This window comes from Choloepus didactylus, chromosome 6 (genome assembly GCF_015220235.1).
Source record: "Choloepus didactylus isolate mChoDid1 chromosome 6, mChoDid1.pri, whole genome shotgun sequence".
NCBI classification, from domain to species: domain Eukaryota; kingdom Metazoa; phylum Chordata; class Mammalia; order Pilosa; family Megalonychidae; genus Choloepus; species Choloepus didactylus.
In genome coordinates this window covers 17,335,372-17,351,574 of record NC_051312.1, presented here as the reverse complement: position 1 = coordinate 17,351,574, position 16,203 = coordinate 17,335,372, and the positions used below count along the sequence as shown (strand labels likewise).

Genomic DNA, 16,203 nt, shown 5'->3' with positions numbered 1-16,203 from the left:
GAAAAACCTGGGTCATCGTCCATCTGATGGCAAAATACTAAATTGCCTGCATGATGCATGTGTAGAAAAAGAAGAACCTCCTCCTGAGTTGAAAATCAAAAGGAACACTAGACTTCATAACACATTCTTTAACTGCATTTGGATCTCTGTTCCTATGGATGAGGGAAATTACACCAGAGTGAAAGAATTTATCTTTCTTGGTATTACCCAGTCTCGAGAGCTAAGCTGGATCTTATTTGTCTTCTTATTTTTGGTGTACATGACGACTCTGATGGGAAACCTCCTCATCATGGTTACAGTTACCTGTGAGTCTCAGCTTCACACTCCCATGTACTTCCTGCTCCGTAATCTATCTGTTCTTGACATCTGCTTTTCCTCCATCACAGCTCCTAAGGTCCTGGTTGATCTTCTATCAAAGACAAAGACAATCTCCTTCCATGGCTGTGTCACTCAGATGTTCTTCTTCCACCTTTTGGGGGGAGCAGATGTTCTTTCTCTCTCTGTCATGGCATTTGATCGTTACTTAGCCATTTCAAAACCCCTCCACTATATGACCATCATGAATAAAGGACGATGCACTAACCTGGTAGTGGCCTCATGGGTGGGGGGGTTTGTCCATTCTATTGTGCAGATTTCCCTTTTGCTGCCCCTCCCCTTCTGTGGCCCCAATGTTCTTGACACTTTCTACTGTGATGTCCCCCAGGTCCTCAAACTTGCCTGCACTGACACTGTAATTCTGGAGCTCCTGATGATTTCCAACAATGGATTACTCAGTTGGTTTGTATTCTTCTTTCTCCTTATGTCTTACACAGTCATCTTGAGGATGTTGAGATCTCATGCTGGTGAGGGTAGGAAGAAAGCCATCTCCACCTGCACCTCCCACATCACAGTGGTAACCCTGCATTTTGTGCCCTGCATCTACATCTATACCAGGCCCTTCACTGCCCTCCCCACAGATAAGGCCATCTCTGTCACCTTCACTGTCATCTCCCCTTTGCTCAACCCCTTGATCTACACCCTGAGGAATCAGGAAATGAAGTCAGCCATGAGGAAACTGAAGAAACAATTAGGGCATTCTGAAAGGATTTAAATTTATGTTGAGTGGGATGGCACCAAAGTTTAAAGGCAGAGTTTAATTTTGTTTTCTCAAAATAAGAAAAAAAAAATCACCTTAAGACCAAAAACAAAGGGGCATCTATGGCTACCAGGAGTCCTAAAAGAGATTGGTCCTACAGTATGTACTGGGGACCATGTGGGTGATACTGCTTTCAGGTGAGGCTCATTTATGTATTCCACTACTTACTTTCAATTATTTATTCCACAAATATCTGTGGAGCACATACTATATTCTAGGCTTCAGAATGCTGCAAAAATTAAATACACATACTTCCCTAGAGGCATTTGTTCAATGCTTTCATAAATGCTTTAATAAATATATGAACAAAGTGCTGGGGAAACATTGTAGGCACTTCAAAAGATATTTGACAGTGAGTAGACCTTTTCAAGGGGAAAAAGGCAGAGAAGGCCATTCTAAGCAAAGAAAACAGTATAGCAGAGGAATTAAATGGTATGTGGTATGCCACATTTGTGCAGGAGTGAGTTCAGTGTAGACACCAAGTAGTTCACTCATGGGGTGAATACCAGTAGTTAATATTTAAAAGGAAAGTTGGGAAACAAGGACTGCATTCATGCCCTCTGAGTAATTCAAATTGGAGAGAAAGCATCAATTTTAATTTCATTTGGAGAGAAAACAACCCCAAATCACTTTAAAACCATAGGGGAAAAGGAGTCAATGCCATAAGTGGGAGTATTGTTAACCTGAATTTTGAAAAGCTTGAGCAGAGTCAGATGCTAAGCATGCCCATGGAAATCAACTGATTCCCCATTATGTAGCAGCCCTAAGTTTCTCCTTGTTTCTGCATACAGGGACCTCACCACTCCTTTATACTTTCCACTAAATCCACAGGAAGGTAGAGAAATTGTAGTAAAAACCATGAAAGTTTAAGCAATGAATACGAGAATTTGCTAGTCTGTGCAGTGAAAGGGATGGAAATGGGTCTAGGAGAAGGTTTATCTAACAGTCAAGCTTATATTTTTCTGGGATCAATGAACTTTACTGTACTACACCTCTCATTATCACAAAGTTCAAGACACAGCAGCTGGTATTTTTATATTAATCCAAGTAGGCCAACCACTGTAACAAAAAATCCCCAAATCTCAATAACCACAATAAAAGTTTATTTCCTGCACATGTCACAGGTCTGTAGTGGTCTGTAGAAAGAAGGAATTGTTCCATGCAGTTGCTCAGATGCAGGCCCTTTCCGTCTTGGGCTCCATCTTTCTCTAGATCCTCACCATCCTCTCCACTTACCCAGGGAAAGGAGAAAGAGAGAGAGGACAGAGGATTCTATGGAGGATTTTGTCTTTATGGGCCATGCCTGGAAGCGGTGTGTGTCACTTTTGACTGCAATCTATAGGCCAGAAATTGGTCACATGGCCCCACCTAACTGCATGAGATTCTGGAGTACATAATCTAGCTGTGTCCCTAGAAAGAAGAGAACATGCAAAATGGTGAACTCTAGTAATGTCTTCTAAATATGACTCTGCTAAGAAATCACAGTTGGGTTAGATTACAAGGGCTAAAATATTGTTTCTGAAAGGATTCTCTTAACAGATAGAAACATTTGCTGGAAGATCTACTAGACCTTTAGACTGACAAAGAACCAATGAAGCAGGAGAATCTAAGATGGCGGCTAGGTGAGACAGGGCAAAAAAAAACACCTCCATGAAAAATACGAGATAAAAACCAGAAAGTGACCCAGAACACCAGTTCCAATGTAGCACCAGCCAGACAAGGTCTGCTAAATCTATAGGGACCGCGCATTTGGTGAAACCAGGAGTCTCCATTCTGAAACGAGTGAGTGAGTCAGCTGAAAGTCCCTCAGCCCCTCTGCAGTGTGGGGAAATGGTGGGTTGGCATTTGGAGATGGACCAGTTCTTTAAAAAAAAAAAAAAAAGCCCGCGAGCAGCTGCAGATATGATGGAGTGATCTGTGCAGTGAAGCATGGCAGGAGTGGGCTGGGCTAACTTCTCAGTGTCTGGTTTGGAGGATATCCCTTCCCACATCCACTGCTGATTTTCTTGGGGCCAGGGGAGGAAAGGGGAGCCAAAAGGAGGAAAAAACTGCACCACTTGCACCCATCTCCCCGGCGGCCTGGAGACACTCATGCCCGGGCCAGGGAAACCCAGTGTATGGGGAATCTTTCCCACAGCACCGCACACATGCCACAATATCAGCCATGGACAGAGGCCTTTAATACACTCATGCCTGATTGTCCTGGAGCTGGGAGGGCAGGAGGCTGTGCCAAAAAGGGGGAAGTTAATGCATCCCATTCAACCTGCATTGAAGTGGGCTGGGAACACCCCTGCACGGCCTGGTGTCACAGGACTTCTCTGGAGGCTGATGCACACTTATGATGTGGTGTGGCCCTCCCTCATATGAGGTCCTAGAATAGCACAACAGGGAAAACAGACCTGCTCAGAAATCCCAGGGAACCTACACCAATACCAAGGACTTGTGGGTCAGTGGCAGAGACAATCTGTACCAAGACTGAAATGAAGGGCTTAGACTCTTGCAACAGCCTTAAATCTCCAGGAACACCTGGGAGGTTTGATTATTAAAGCTGCTCTCCCTCCCTAACCGCTCAGACCATGCCCCTCTTTCAGGGGTGATAGCACCAACACACACACCCAAATTTAGTGCAACATTTGAACCCCACAAGAATCACATCCCCACATACCACAAAGACAAATTTGGGGAGAACTGATTTGAGGGGAATCGGTGACTCACGGCTGCCATCTGCTGGTTAGTTAAGTGTAATGCCACCAAGCTGCAGTTCTGAAAACTTAGAGATCAAGTAAAGCAAATGCCAAGAGGTCAAATACAGCAGAAAATTTTAAAGCATATGATAAAACCAGATGATATGGAGAACCCAAACCCAAACACTCAAATCAAAAGATCAGAAGACACACAGTACTTGGCTCAATTAAAGAACTACAGACAGGCAATGAGAGCATGGCACAGGATATAAAGGACATGAAGAAGAGCATGGCACAGGATATAAAGGACATAAAGAAGACCCTAGAAGAGCATAAAGAAGAAATTGCAAGAGTAAATTAAAAAAAAGAAGATCTTATGGAAATTAAAGAAACTGTAGGCCAAATTAAAAAGACTCTGGATACTCATAATACAAAATTAGAGGAAGTTGAACAACAATGCAGACTCCTTGAGGACCACAGAACAGAAAATGAAAGAACAAAATAAAGAATGGGGAAAAAATTGAAAACGATCTCAGGGGTATGATAGATAAAATAAAACGTCCAAATTTAAGACTCATTGGTGTCCCAGAAAGGGAAGAGAAGGGTAAAGGTCTAGAAAGAGTATTCAAAGAAATTGTTGGGGAAAACTTCCCAAACCTTCTACAAAATATAAATACACAAAGCATAAATGCCCAGCAAACTCCAAATAGAATAAATCCAAATAAACCCACTCTGAGACATATTCTGATCAGATTCTCAAATACTGAAGAGAAGGAGCAAGTTCTGAAAGCAGCAAGAGAAAAGCAATTCACCACATACAAAGGAAACAACATAAGACTAAAATAGTGACTACTTCAGTGGCCACCATGGAGGTGAGAAGGCAGTGGCATGACATATTTAAAAATTCTGAGAGAGAAAAATTTCCAACCAAGAATACTTTATCCCAGCAAAACACTCCTTCAGATTTGAGGGGGAGCTTAAATTTTTCACAGACAAAAACACAATGAGAGATTTGCTAATAAAAGACCTGCCCTACTTCAGATACTAAGAGAGCCCTACTGACAGAGAAAAAAGCTGAGGGACTTCACCACCAGTAGATCAGTCCTGTAAGAAATGCTAAAGGGAGTTGAGCAGTCTGAAAGGAAGGGACACTAAACAATTGACTGAAACTACATGAAGAACTAAAGGGCACCACTAAAGATCACATGGTAAATATAAATACCAATACTAATGTATTTTTGATTTCTAACTCCACTATTTACTTCCTACAGGATCTAAAATACGTAAACTGCAATGATAAATCAGTGATTTTGGACTCAATGTAAAATCTGTAGTTTTTGACAAGAACTACATAAAAGTTGGGGAATGAGGGATTATAGGAACATAGTTTATGTGTCATATTGAAGTTAAGTTGGTATCAAAGAAAAACAAGATTGTTATAGATTTAAGATGTTAAATTTAAGCCCAATGGTAAACACAAAGAAAGTATCAGAGAATATGACCAAAGAGATGAAAAGTAGAGTAGGGGTTCCAAGAAGTGGGGGAAGGGGCAATGGGGAGTTAAGAAATGAGAGAAGAGTTTTTGTTTGTGGTGAAGGGAAATTTTTAGAAATGGATGGTGGGAAGGTGATAGCATTGCAACATTTTAAATGTGATTAATCCCACTAATGGAATGCTAGGGAGGGGGTGGAATGGGAAGATTTAGGCTGTATATATGTTTCCACAATTGAAAAAAAGAAAAAGACAGTCTAAATAGATGACAATTAAATGCCAAGGGTGATCCTGGATGGGATCTGAGGATGGAGGAGAGGAGGCTCAAAGGGACACAGATGGGACATAAGGAAAAAAAAAAAGGAAATATAGAATGTAAGCTTTGTATCAAGGTTGAATTTCTTGAACTTTTTAGCTGCGTTTAATGGGATTGCATAAAAGAATGTTCTTGTTCATGGGAAATGTATATGTGAATTTTATTGTTTTTTCAAGGATGTGTGCAGCTTGCTGTCATGTTCAGAAGACAGAGCAATAGACGAGGGATGATAGGGAGGGAGAGGGGGGAGGGAGGGAGGGAAAGAAAGAAAGACATGGTGGTGTGACAGGATGTTAAAGGTGGTGGATCGGGGTATCGGGGGAAGGGAGTCGGGGTATGATGGAGTTCTATGTATGGGGTTTGTTCTGTTTTTGCAGCTGTTCCTGTAAGTTTGAATTCATCTCAAAATAAAATTTCTTATTAAAAAAAGAATAAAAAAAGCAGATGGATGTTAAATATTCAGAAAGAGAATATTTTGGACAAGAGGGATGTAAAAACTGGAGTCATCTTTATTTGTGGGTAAGGTGGTGCCATTTTGTTGTGACTGGGACATTTTGAGTTCCACAAGCAAGTTTTTTTTTTTTTTTTTTTGGTGCTCCATTTAACTGGTTTTAAGAAACCCTATCTGTAAAATTGTTCTCTGTAGACAGAATTCTAGAGAAACTCTTACCTCTCTGCCTCTCCCTCTTTTAAAAAAAATTTTTTTTAATGTGTGGATGTGGCATAGTTGCTTATCTATTCACCTGATGATGGACATTTGGATTGTTTCCAGCTTTTGGCTATTACACACACAAAGCTGCTATGGATATTTGTGTACATACAAGTCTTTGTGCAGACGTATGCTTTCTTTTCCCTTGGGTAAGTATCTAGTAGTGGAATGACTGTAAGTTTTAAAATTTAATGATAAGAAAACTAACAAGCCAATTTTTAAAACAGGCAAATGATTTGGACACTTCTATTAGAAGATATAGGGATAGCAAATTAGCACATGGAAAAATGTTGAACATCATTATCATTAGGGAAATGAAAATTAAAACCACAATAAATCTGCTAGATTGGCTGAGATTAAAAACTGATAATATCAAATGTGGGCGAGGATGCAGAGGAGGTGGGAATGCAAAATGGCACAAACACTTTTGAAAACTGTTTGACGTATTCTTAAAATGTTAAATATGTACTTGCCATATAATTGTATTGCCTTTTCAATTCCTTTCGTTTATTTTATTTCAATTTTTGAAGAATATTTGAATGGATCTTAATTCCTTTCTTCTCAGTTTATCTTTCTATTCTTCCCACAATCACAAAGAAAAGAAAGATGAGTCACTCTGCTCTCATTTTTTGTTTTCCAGTTCAAATGAGGATATTTCTTTCACCTAGCTCACCTTCTTTTCAAGATTCCTTTCCTCTGTGTGTGAATTTGTTCAAAATCTCTTTAAATTGGAAAACAAAAAACAAGACAACTGGGAGGTATCAACATAGTGGTTTAAATAGTGGATTGCAACCCCACACTCAGGACAGCCTGTTCAAAGCCCAGCTGGGCACTTTATGGTGATGTGAACTTGGGTAGGTCTCTTCACCTTTCTCAATCTCAGTCTCTGAATCTGTAATTTGGAGACAATTGCATCTCCCACTAGAGGGTTTTTATGCAGATTAAATAAATTAATCTATGTAAAGCATCAGTACTTAGAACACTGCGCAATTTGTAATGTGTGATTCTATGTGTATTACCTTAAAGAAAATGTCTGTACCAATAACTTTCACAGATACAGAGTTTCTTTAATATGCTAAGAAGCTTTTAGGGGAGCTGTATATTTCCTAGAACATGTATTCTAAAATAATTGCATCACAATGTACTTGTTTGAGAAAAACAAGATGAGTTTTTCCTTCAACGGCAATGAAATTTGCTTGGTTTCCATTCTTGTTTAACTTCGCTTTGGCAGACCAAAGAAGTGCTTCAGTTCATGGGCTCTGGAGTGAGCATCCCCTGGAGTCAAGTGCTTTGCCACTTACAGCTGTGTGATTTGCGCATTAAGTGACATCTTCGAGTCCATTTCCTCATCTGTGGAATGGGGATAGGCCAGGTCCCTTTGTCAGAAAGAATAGATCACATGTTCACAAATTTCCTTTGGTAATTCAGACAACATCTTCCAGCTTCTGCTGTTTTACATCCATCCAATTATTGAGCAAATATTGTTAGAGCATTGAAAGAGCTCCAGGCTGAGAGAAGGGAGCATGACCCAAATACAGTAGAAGTCTAGTAGTTATATGGCAATGATAGAGTCCATCTATGGACAGATGTTGAGCTACATGGGAGAAAAGGAAGATATTTGTCACTCAAAGACAGAGAAATCTGCACAGAGGTTGTGTCATTTATGTTTGGGGCACATGGGAATGGGGAGAAAAGGTACTGTGGCTTGGGGGGACCACTTGGGACATATAGAAGTTACTTATAAATGGAAAGTTTGGTTAGAAGAAAGGGTGTGAACGTGAAGGTATGGAGATCACAAAGAATTTGTTGCTATAACATTTTTTTTTTGGTAAAATCTAAGGGAGTGTATTTAGGTGGCTCCTGTACGATTCTTTCAACTTTTCTGAAGGTTTCAAATATCAAATTTTTCTCTTTAGATTAAAATTTAGAATAAGAGATACTTCTGTAGAATTCAGTATGAGAAGATCCATCTAGAGGAAAGAAGCCTGAAAAAACTCTCTGTGACTTTAAGGAGTCCCAGAAAACAAAAGTTGCCTTTTTCCCAATTTCAAACTGATGTAATTTCTTTTATTTTCATCCCACAATATCTTCTTTCTTACGATTTCTAAGTTGTGCTGTCACTGAAGAGTTCATCCTGGGAATACAGCATTTTGTGTATATATTATATTATTCATAGTCAAAGTGTATTTGTGAATAATTATCAATTACATCTGGATTTCAAGGACTTTACTTTTCTCACTCTTACACACAGATACCCAAAGATCACACACACACACATACTCATGTAGTGGCATATTTCTTACATAATATCTCCAACCTTCTGCAAGAATTCTAGAATCTTAAAGAATGTTCACATGAACATTGGGAGTCATTCAGCTTCAGAAAATTCTGGTTTCAAAGACAAATGTCCCTGTGAAGCCCAGTGGTGTCAGTGGCTTCTCTTCTACCTTTATGTGGCAAAGGGTGGACTCAGGGAAAAATATATTCTTGGCTCTCCCTTGCTAATTCACAGTGCCCCATCACACTTATTGATTCCTTAATCCCAGATCTACTGTGGGAATTATCAGAGGGATTACAGTTGGCTATGGCTGTGGGAAACATTTTGCTGATAGTAAGGGCATTTCAGTGGGAGTAATTAAAACATTATTCAAGTACATATACTTTGAAACACACATTTTGTGTAGTCCAACATTTTCTAGTGGCAACTGAGAAAGTGAATCCCCTCATCCTCTGGCTCTAACAGGAAGATAAGCTTTGTTAAAACATGTGAAGTTGCATTTCTTAGAAACCTCTGCTGCCAGGGATCAGAGCACACTTGGCCTGTGGGTACTGGTGGCACAGACAGACTGATAACTGAGAAGGGGACTCGACTCATGGGGTCCTTCCATCCGAATCTATTTTCTGAGTCTAATAGCTAATATAAAGAGAATTGGAAATGTCAGGGTCATGAAAGCATGAGGAAGGCCCATTCCTTCTCCATATTCCAACACTATATTCACAAGGAATTCTCCAGTTTGGGAAGAAGTTGTAGCAGACACAGGACGAAGCAGTATTGCTGGCTAAGTATACCCAGAAAAACAAAGCAAAATGAAACAAAACACTATGATGGTTATGGTGTGAGAATTGGGATTCTACTTGATAGCTGCATTATTTGATCACCATTAAGATGTAAAGGATATTATTGGTCCTCCTCTCTGTCTGGGGTGTCTTGCCTCCAGAGGGCTGCCTGTTGGCTGCCGCTCTCCTTTGGCCAAGGTACCCTCCATTCTTCCTTCAGCAGGCAAGAATCCTGACTATCCAGACCCAGTCACTACTCTCCAGCCCCAACCAGAATTAAATCCAATATATCAAGTCCTATGGAGAGCCAGCTTTGTCTCCAGCAGAACACTTAACCACTACACCACACTATTTGAATTACTGCTTGGGTTCAGAACTTCTCCAGTTGGAATCTGTAGGGATTTGCTTTACATCTGCATGACTCAATAAGGTGTCTCTTTCAACATGTAAGGAGAACCTTGCTCAGCATCCAATGTAGGAGGCAGAAATTGCTTTAGGTTCTCCCAGTAGCAGGTTGGCAGGATATTCCTTTGAAATATTAATCAAGAGTCTCCTCTATATCATCCTATTATCTCCAAAAGCTGTAGGGAAGGAAAGGATTCTGAACCTAGACAACATGTTTTGGGAAACATCCTGATAAAAATAAAACTAATGTTTATTGAAATTTCTTGTGGGCCAGGTACATTTTTTTCAATAAACTTCTAATTTTAGAATTGTTTTAGAATTACAGCAAAGTGGCAAGAATATTACAGACAATACTCATACATCCTACACCTTTTTTCCACTATTACTAGCATGATTATTGTGCATTTATCACAACTAATGAACTGATTTAAGTATAATGCATACTTCATTTGGAATTCCTTAGTTTTTAACCTAATTCCTTGTTCTATCTAGGATCTCACCCAAGATACTACTTTACATTTAGGCATCATGTCTCCTTAGGCTCCTATAGGCTGTGACAGCTTCTCAGGATTCTCTTGTTTTTATGACTTTGACAATATTGAGGAGTGTTGGTAGATTATTCTGTAGGATGTCCCTCTATGGAAATTAGTCTGATGATTTTCTTAGGGTTAGACGGGGATTTGGGGTTTGGGGGGGAATACCACAGTGGTAAAGTGCCATTTCCATCACATTATATCGGGGATACATACCGTTAACATGACTTTATCACTAACGGTGTTCATGTTGGTCGCCTGACTGAAGTAGTGTAAGTTTTCTCCACTGTACAGCTACTCTTTTTTCCCCTTTCCATACATTACTCTTTGGAAGGAAGTTACTATATGCAGCCCACACTTAAGAAAAGGGGAGTTATACGCCACTATGTGAGGGCAAAGAATCTACATAAATTCTTTAGTAGTATTCTGAGTGGGAGATTTGTCTACTCTTTCCCATTTATTTATTTATTCAATAATTTGTTTATTATTCATTGTTATGGACTTTTGGATATTTATTTTATACCTTGGGCTATAATTCAGTACTATTGGACATATTTTGTTGTTTGAGTTGTTCCAGATTTGACCATTGGGGGTTCTTTCTGTTGACTTCTGTGTCTCTTTGACATAACCTGCATCATTTTGTTCTTTGGATGCTTTCTTACTTTTTGGTACTTTAAGATGCTCTAGGCTTCCCTTCTGTATTCCCTGTCTCAATCCTAGAGTCATCCATTTCTCTACACAGCCTTGTTCTTTTATTGGAGAATGGTATTAGAAGCCAAGATCTGGGCACTGGGTGCAGGGACTTACTGAAGTACTTCACATGTATTAACATATTTAATTCTTACAGTAACTGTAATGGGTAATTATTATCATTGCTGTTTGCAGGTGAAGAGACTTGTGCATAGAGAAATTAAGACACTTGACTGAGGTCAAATATCTCATAGGTGGTAGAGTTGGGATTTGTACCCAGACAGGCTGAGCCTCAGAGTCCTTACATGCTATCCTTCCTCCATATCCGTGGAAGTATGGACTCTGGAGAGTCCTGGAGAGAGAGGTCCTGCATCCTGCTCCTAGTTCCTTGATTCATGTGAATAGGTAATTGCACCCTTAGGTAGTTTCACGTGTGCAGGGTGATTACTATGTCCTGACATGTGCCACAAAGTATTAGTGGGAGGCATTGGACCTGCAGGGGTCACTTAGGAGTTAAGGAGTTCTCTGTGGGCTGATGACCAAGCAGGATGATGGAGTTATCACAGATACACATGTAGTCAGAAACCCCACATTGGCTGCATCAGCAAATCCCACTTGATCTACTTTCAAAGTTTTTCAATCTTCTCACCACCTGCACCATTACTACCCTATGTCATGTCTTCATTATCTTTTGCCTTAATTATGGCAGCAGTTTCCAAAGTGGTCTCCCTGCTTTTGTCCTTATTTATAACAGTAGTCCCCTCAATTGTTTTAAAGCCCGTATTATTTTTTTCAGTTCAAAATCCTCTCAATGCAACCTATCTCACACAATGTGAAAATCAAAATCTTTGCAATGTCCTACAAGGTTCTAAAGACGTGGTCCATTATTTCTTTCACTTCAACTACTATCTCTCTCTACCTTGCTTCCTCTCATCTGGTTTCAATGTCCTCTGTTCTGTTCCTTGGATGTTCTGGGCACACCCCCACAACAGGACCTTTGCTCTGTGATATGAACTGAGATTTGATCCCATACATGAACATTTTTCTAGTTTTAACAATTTTAAGATCTAGAGTCTACCTTGGGAAATGAGAAAAAAAGAAACAAAGCGCAAACCTTCCAGCAGTTGTAATTAGCATAATAAGCAAACAAATAAAGACCCAATTGACCCAAATGATATATTAAAAAAGTTAAACTTTATTCCAAACTTTTTGAATATAAACACCTTTTGAATACAAAACACTTTTTGTGAATGCATTGTCTGAAGCAGATTCGTAAGTTTTTCTTTTCATTTGTATGGAGTCATGACCTCAGAGAATAAAAATAAATCATTTTTGTTAATATATAATATTCTTCAATATTTTGAGGACCAGAAATGAATGAGAGGCAATTTTCATTCATTTGATTTTTTAATTGAACAATTTTTCAGTACAGTGTTTGCTATATTCCACTGGATTTGCAAGGTGCTGAGGATAAAACAACAAATAAAGTATAATCTTTCTTGGGGGACAGGGAAAGAAGGAGAACAGGAAATTCAAAACAGAGTTCTGAGTGCTATGATAAAGCAAGCATAGGGTGCTGAGGGAATGTGTTGGAGGGGCGGCCAGCAAGCCTGGAGTTCATTAAGTCCAGGATTAGGATCTTGCCCATGGTCACAGAACTTACAAGTGATGAGGTCCAAATCTAACTCCTAAATCAAGCTCTGCTAACTCTAAGGCACATGCTCTGAAACTCTGGTGTGTGGTCTTAAGATAACAAAATCTCCCTTTATTCATCCTATAGAGTAGAAGGAGGAACTTAATTTGGATGTGCTTACTTCATTAGGATGTGTGTACTTCATGAAAGTGCTTATAGGATTCCGATGCCCAAGCTCCGTTATGTTTTAATACCTGTCTCAGCTCCCTTCCTGGTAACAATGCTGGAATGTGGTGGGAATGTCTGAGTGTATTTTGATTCAGCTTCCTATATGTCATGCAAGTCTCTCCTGCAAAAACAATATGCACTTCACCTGCTAACAGTTTTATTTCTCTCTTTTCTTCTGGACAATGAAACACATATTTTAAACTCATTCCCATTAGTTGCAAGCTGATCAAACTCTTCAAAGTAATGTTTACCTTGTTAGTAGAAATAGAAAAAAAAAATTAGAAATCACTTATTAAATAGAACTTGTTTAATGGACAAACATTTTCAAATCTTGGAGTTGATAGGGGGAAAAGAGCACAAATTGGCCCATAGGTGATGAAGAGGAGGGAATTACTGGTCTATCCCCTGTCAGAAGGTCTTAGCTTTTTCCTGAGTGTCCTCATGGCTGACTTCATCTCATGGTTCCTCAGGGTGTAGATTAAGGGGTTGAGCAGAGGGGAGATGACAGTGAAGGTGACAGAGATGGCCTTATCTGTGGGGAGGGCAGTGAAGGGCCTGGCATAGACATAGATGCAGGGCACAAAATGCAGGGTCACCACAGTGATGTGGGAGGTGCAGGTGGAGATGGCCTTCCTCCTGCCCTCTCCAGCCTGAGACCTTAGTAACAACAAGATGACCATGTAAGACACCAGAAGGAAGAGAAACCACAGTGTGGTGAGCAGTCCATTATTGGAAATCATCAGGAGCTCAAGTGCAAAGGTGTCTGTGCAGGCAAGTTTGAGGACCTGGGGGACATCACAGTAGAAAGTGTTAAGAACATTGTGGCCACAAAAAGGGAGTGGGAGCAACAGGGAAATTTGCACGATGGAGTGGATGAAGCCCCCCGCCCACGAGGCCACAATGAGTGCAGTGCATCGCCCCCTACTCATGATGGTCATGTAGTGCAGGGGCTTGGAGATGGCTATATAACGATCCAGTGCCATCACTGACAAAGAAGACACATCCACTCCACCAATAAGGTGAAAGAAAAATATCTGGGTGAAGCAACCATTGAAGGAGACAGCCTTTCTGTCTGATAGAAGGTCTACCAGAACCCTGGGAGCTGTGATGGAGGAAAAGCAGATATCGGCAATAGATAAATTGCGGAGCAAAATATACGTGGGAGTGTGAAGGCGAGACTCACAAGTCACTGAGACCATGATGAGGAGGTTTTCCAGAAGAGTTGTCACATACACCAAAAGTAAGGAAAGAAATAAGATCAAGCTCAGTTCTTGATTCTGGGTTAGGCCAAGGAAAATAAATTCTTTTATCCTGGTATAGTTTTTCAGATCCATTGAATCTTTTTTTTTTTTTTTTTTGTTCTTTTGTCTCAACCTATGTCACATGAAAGCACTTGGTTGTTTATCTCTAATTTTTCGAAACTCATAAAAGTAGTAAGTGGTGGAGCTGAACTTCAGATATGATTCTGTTTAGTTTTAAAGCCTATGTTCTGTCCTTTATGATACCCATTCATCAATTAAGCCTTTGATTGATTAGAATTCTTTTTTTAAATTAATTTTTGTGTAAAGTTGACAGAAAAACAGTCTCAGAACAGCTCTTCATTTTAAAAATAATAAAATTCAAAAATAAGTTTGAATTAACATATATTTGATCTAATTTCACATATTCTGTGCCATCCTCAAAAAGATTGTGTAGCAGAAATTGATGCTAATAAAGTGGAACCTAACTCCCTAAATTAGAGTCAATGACATTTCCCACATTGCCTTTATTAGGAGGGCAAGAGGGAAGATATTCATTTAGTCAATGAGTCCTTTAGTCCTTCAACACACATTTTGATAACCTTTTAGTGTGCTTGGGATTCTGCTACTGCTAATTCTGTATACATGAGGATGAAAAAATCCTCACTCTAGAGCAATTTTCAAACTAATTAATGGAAAAGACAAATGTGGAAATGCATGAGACACACATGGGTTACACTGCTAACACAAACTGCTGGCGGAGCACAGAAGAGCTCCATCTGGTACTAACTAGTTTGGGAAGGTTTTGTCTGCCTCTTTTCCTCTTTGGGTCACAGCTAAGAGGGTAGCAGAATCACATAGCAGGTAGAGGCATTGGTGTCATTAGAATAATGCTTGTATTTTGTAAACTGCTATTGATAATTCCAAGAAAATTTCATTATTATTGCTTGTGCCACCTTCTATGTAGTGAGTGAACACGTTGCACATCTTCAAATGTATATGGAGAAATTTGACTGCACTGCCAAAGTGTTTACAGTAGACAGAGGAGAATGGTTTGTGTCAATCAATGGCTGTAACAATACCTAATAAAAAGTGAGATATAGCATGAGAGAAGACAGACAGACTTGGGTGGGAAAGGAGATATGATTATTTCCAGCCATAAGAAAAGCTACTATTTTTGAGTGCTTACTATATGTGAAATGGTATAAAAAGTTGATTTATTTAATCCTCATACAACCCTTTGGATAAGTACTAATTGTCCCTGTTTTTCATTTGGAATATAGCATGAATCTATGTTTCGTGAAGGGAAAATGTATAAAATGGAAGTTATGGAAGTGAGATTAAAAAAATCAGTGTTTTCGTTTTAACTTTCAAATTGAATCTTCTTTACAGATTCCAATAGTCTAATGTCACAAGAGGATTTGGAATGGTTTGTCTAAAGATGACCATTTGGCAGAAAGGGCTTCTGGAATCCCAGTCAGCATCAATCCTAGTCTGAGGCAGCCTCATCAATGAGCAACTCAAAGGGTCACAGCAAATATACATCTTTGCTCACACTGAATGGACCACATTTTGGCCTCTGTCTTAAAAAATTATTGCTCTTCCTCATATTTAACACCCACCTTTGTGACTTCTGTCACTGAGATGATCTTAGTTCTGAAGCATTTAATATATCTGTAAAATATTTAAAGCCAAATTATTTATGCATAATCAATAATATTTCACAATAACTCATTTCACTAACCATAAGTTTTAACTTTAGCTAGTAGTTAAAGTCTCTACGTAGTTTCTTTGATCCTCAAACTCCAAGTAAAAATTTACCTCATAGGGTTCTGTGTGTCATGGAACACAGCTGACATTAGTTCTGGAAAAATTTTGGTTTTGAGAGTTAAACTCTGTAGGATTAAATATTTTAATGTGTATGCTCCACTTTCAGGAGAGAAAGGGCAGACTCAAAATCACATATTTGAGTTTATTCTACTGTGTCCTTGTCTCATTTACAAATCCCTTAGCCTTAGGCCCAATATAAGAATTCCAAAGGGAATATTATTGGACAAAGAAGTGGAAGTCAAGTGGCTGACTCT

The 16,203-nt window shown here is 39.4% G+C and overlaps 2 protein-coding genes across 2 annotated transcripts; one reads left to right on the top strand and one right to left on the bottom strand.

The window, feature by feature from the left end:
* The first annotated feature begins 154 nt into the window (after window positions 1-154).
* Window positions 155-1,090, top strand: LOC119536511 (olfactory receptor 4D9). The gene has a single exon (XM_037839334.1). It carries the CDS (start codon window positions 155-157, stop codon window positions 1,088-1,090), a length of 936 nt encoding a protein of 311 aa, XP_037695262.1.
* A 12,189-nt stretch (window positions 1,091-13,279) lies between these two features.
* Window positions 13,280-14,215, bottom strand: LOC119536629 (olfactory receptor 4D10-like). The gene has a single exon (XM_037839470.1). It carries the CDS (start codon window positions 14,213-14,215, stop codon window positions 13,280-13,282), a length of 936 nt encoding a protein of 311 aa, XP_037695398.1.
* Window positions 14,216-16,203: the final 1,988 nt, after the last annotated feature.